Source organism: Mandrillus leucophaeus, unplaced genomic scaffold, assembly GCF_000951045.1.
Source record: "Mandrillus leucophaeus isolate KB7577 unplaced genomic scaffold, Mleu.le_1.0 Scaffold42, whole genome shotgun sequence".
NCBI classification, from domain to species: Eukaryota; Metazoa; Chordata; class Mammalia; order Primates; family Cercopithecidae; genus Mandrillus; species Mandrillus leucophaeus.
The window spans coordinates 4419592-4423393 of record NW_012104476.1 but is presented as its reverse complement, the minus strand read 5'-3'; the positions used below and the strand labels follow the sequence as shown (position 1 = coordinate 4423393).

Sequence of the window (3802 nt, the reverse complement as noted above, 5' to 3'; positions counted from 1 at the left end):
TGGTCTCGATCTCCTGACCTCGTGATCCACCCGCCTTGGCCTCCCAAAGTGCTGGGATTGCAGGCGTGAGCCACTGTGCCCAGCCAATATATGTGTATTTTAACAGTAAATTTTTAACATTAAACCACTGACTTAATTCATTTATTGAATTTTGTTGTTGTAGTATATCACACATAGAGTACACCAGTCATTTATCAATAACTGATATGTTCACAAAATGAACACATGCTCATAATCACTACTCGTATCAACACAGAAAATTACCAGCACCCTGGAAGCCTCGCTCAGCTTCTCTCTCTCAAAATCACTACCACCTCCTTCCTGTCCAGGGCAAACAGTATCCTGATTTCTAAGATCATTGATTCGTTTTACCTACTTAGCTTTAAATTTTTTAAATGAAGACATAGTATATTATTCTTTGGAATCTGGCTCCCCACCTCCTTATTGTATGTTAAGATTAATCTGTGTTGTTGGTAATGTAGCAGAGTTCATTTTTCTGTTGCTGTATAGTATATCATTATATGCATAGAGCACTTTTTTTATTTATGCGTTCTCATTGCACTGTTCTATAGTGCCACCTTGCCATAAACCAGGCATCCATATCTCAGGGGCTGTTTCTGGACCTGTCATTCTGTTCCATTGATATATTTGTCTATCCCTGTGCCAAAAACTGTCTTTCTTATGGCTATATCATTAACTTAGCTAATGCTTAGAGCTATGTAATGTAGATAATTATAGCTGTATAATAATAATGTATCGATATCTGGTAGAATAAGTTCTTCTACTTTGTTATTCTTTTAAAACTACCTTGACTATTCTTGGCGCTGTGTATTTTCATTTAAGTTTTACAAACAAGTTGAAATTACTCCTTCCCCTCCAAAAAAAAAGCATGCTAGAATTTTGATTGGGAAATCTTTGAGGAGAATGGCCATCTGTACTATGTTAAATCTTCCTGTCCCTGAAAGTGGTATGTCTGTTTATGTGGGTCTTTAATTTCTCTCAATAGTGTTTTATAGTTTTCTGTGTTAAGGTCTTATATATCTTTCACTGATTTACTCTTACATATTCAGTGGGCTTTTAAATGTAACAAATGGTATTTTAAAAATGATTCCTAATTATTGCATGTATTGGAGACATTTTTATATATTAAAGCATACGTTTTTAATTATAAGATTTTATGAGATTTAAGGTATATATCATTTTAAGAATCACTTAATATTCAAATTCAAATCACCATGGGAATACTGGGTAAATTGAGGAAAGTAAAGTTGGATTAAATCCAGGGTTGTATCCTTGGAGAATTCAAAAGGAACCAGGAGCTTGTTCCTCAACTGTGTGAGTTCTGTGTTGGTTGCTTCAGAGAGACTGCCTTAGGGCTTGCTTCCTCTCTCAGCTAAAGTGATTGGGATTTGGCAGTCAGGGTGCTTTTGTTTTTCAGGTACCCTGAGCCCTCTCCTAGCCAGCCCGCATCTGTGAGCACTCGGTAAACACAGGGCAGGAGGGAATCGCAGTGAATGGGGATTTCCGTCAGTCCTGCCCACTGGCTGCTCTTGGACCGACAGGCTTCTCTCTCATTCTAAACTCCCCAGCAGTGGAGCAGTAAACCCGGCCATGGTCAGGCATGGCACATGTCCTGAAATGATGGGGACTGGACCTGTTGCCCTAAACTCACGCCTGCTTTGTTTTTCCAGGTCTATAAGGGAGAATTCCAACTACCTGACTTTCTTAAAGAAAAACCACAGGTACGGTGTCTGCTTTTTCCTCCTGATGTATACTAGATTGGCTCTTGCATTGAAGTAATATTTTTAAAGAGATAATGAAATTAAAAAGACAGAAACAAGAAACCAAAAAGAAAAGAAGAGATAATGGTATGTGCTGGTGGAAGAAAGATCAGCCTCTGGGACTTGTTGATTTTAACAATAATTTAACACAGTCTTAATTTCAGAGAGCTCAATGTCTCCCAAAACCAGGGAAATACTTTATTGATAACCAAATGCTGATTGTTTGAGGTCCTGCACAAGCCACCCAGTGGGTAAAGCTACTCCAGCCTTCCAGTGCCTAATTTGACATAAAAATTTGCAGCGACTGACCCTCTCTGTTCCTACTGTGTATACTGTACATCCATGCCCCTTTGGCTTTTCTCATTTGGAGCCCAGAAGACTTATAAATATATTATGCACACAGTTACTGGCCCTTGGGAAGGACACCAAGAGTTTGAAGGATTAAAGCCAGCACGGTGGCTTATGCCTGTAATCCCAGCAGTTTGGGAGGCCGAGGTCGGTGGATCACTTGAAGTCAGGAGTTCAAGACTAGCATGGCCAACATGGTGAAACCTCAACTCTACTAAACATACAAAGATTAGCCAAGTATTGTGGAAGGTGCCTGTAATCCCAGCTACTTGGGAGGCTGAGACAGGAGAATCACATGAACCGAGAGGTGGAGGTTGCTGAGCCAAGATTGCACCACTGCACTACAGCCTGTGTGACAGAACAAGACTGCCTAGCTAAAAAGAAAAAATTAGCTAGGCATGGGGGCACAGGCCTATGGTCCCAGCTACTTGGGAGGCTGAGGTAGGAGGATCGCTTGATCCCGTGAGGTGGAGGTTGCCATGAGTCTAGATTGTGCCACTGCACTCCAGCCTGGGTGACAGAGTGAGACCCTGTCTTAAAAATAAAAAAAATTAAGCAGATTCAGAGTTTCCCCTGTAACGTCCACTCTCACTGACTTGCATTCCAATCCTGTTTCCTGGGTTGGAAAGAAACAGGGAGTCTTGCAGCTGACATGCCTAGAGGAGCCCGCGTCCTGCCTCTGGGCATCACCTGTCATCCCCATATAGAAGTCAGAAAAAATGGGCACCCATGGCCTGAGTGCGGCCAACTTCCCTTGCCAGCATGGCATTGATGCATGTTGCCTCCAGGCTGCTGCTGTCAGTGATTAGCTTGTCAGTAGAAAAAGAAGACTCAGTTCTGAACTCAGTTTCTAAAAGCGTTCCAGATAGAGATTGGTGAAACAACACCGCCTCATAGACTTGTGTGAAGTCTAGTTGCCTGAAGCAAGCCTGGAGTAAATGGGCTGCCCTCTCTGAGGGAAGCCATGTCTCACACCAGAGTTGAAGCCTCTTCCTTCCTGACCCTTGTCTAAAAACATTCAGCTGCCAGTAATTGATACATATGACTTGAGTGCTTCAAAGTACTTGCAAGGCATATTCTTACTCACATATATTTACTATTCATCCATTCATTCACTTATTCACCAGTTGTTTACCCAGTGTGTACTATGGTGAGGCATTGGAGTAAGTCCTCAGGAGTCACAGGAGGAGCTCCTGATTTATCCAGAAGACTCCGACCACCTCGTGCAGACAAGGGGGCACAGAGCTCTGGGCCCAGGCTGGGCATGAGGTCCCAGAAACCTGGGCAGATTCATGAACAGACTCACTCACAGGCTGTGGAAGTTGGAGCCAAAGAATATTCCAAGACGCTGTCTTGAAGGAATATAAAATCCAAAAGTGCCTGGGCGTGGTGGTTTACACCTGTAATCCCAGCGCTTTGGAAGGCCCAGGTGGGTGGATTGCCTGAGGTCAGGAGTTCGAGATCAGTCTGGCCAACATGGTGACACCCCGTCTCTACTAAAAATACAAAATAATTAGCAAGACTTGGTGGTGTGGGCCTGTAATCCCAGCTACTCAGGAGGCTGAGGCAGGGGAATTGCTTGAACCAGGGAGGTGGAGGTTGCAGTGAGCCAATACTGCACCTCTGCACTCCAGCCTGGGTGACAGAGCAAAAGTCCATCAAAAAAAAAAAAA

The 3802-nt window shown here is 43.1% G+C and overlaps 1 protein-coding gene across 1 annotated transcript in view; it reads left to right on the top strand.

Moving 5' to 3' along the window:
* TPST1 (tyrosylprotein sulfotransferase 1) overlaps positions 1–3802 on the top strand; it is a 166231-nt gene that overhangs the window by 150898 nt on the left and 11531 nt on the right. The window contains exon 4 of the mRNA XM_011992879.1: positions 1692–1742. Coding sequence (XP_011848269.1) covers positions 1692–1742 — 51 coding nt within the window. The remainder of the gene's footprint in view (positions 1–1691; positions 1743–3802) is intronic.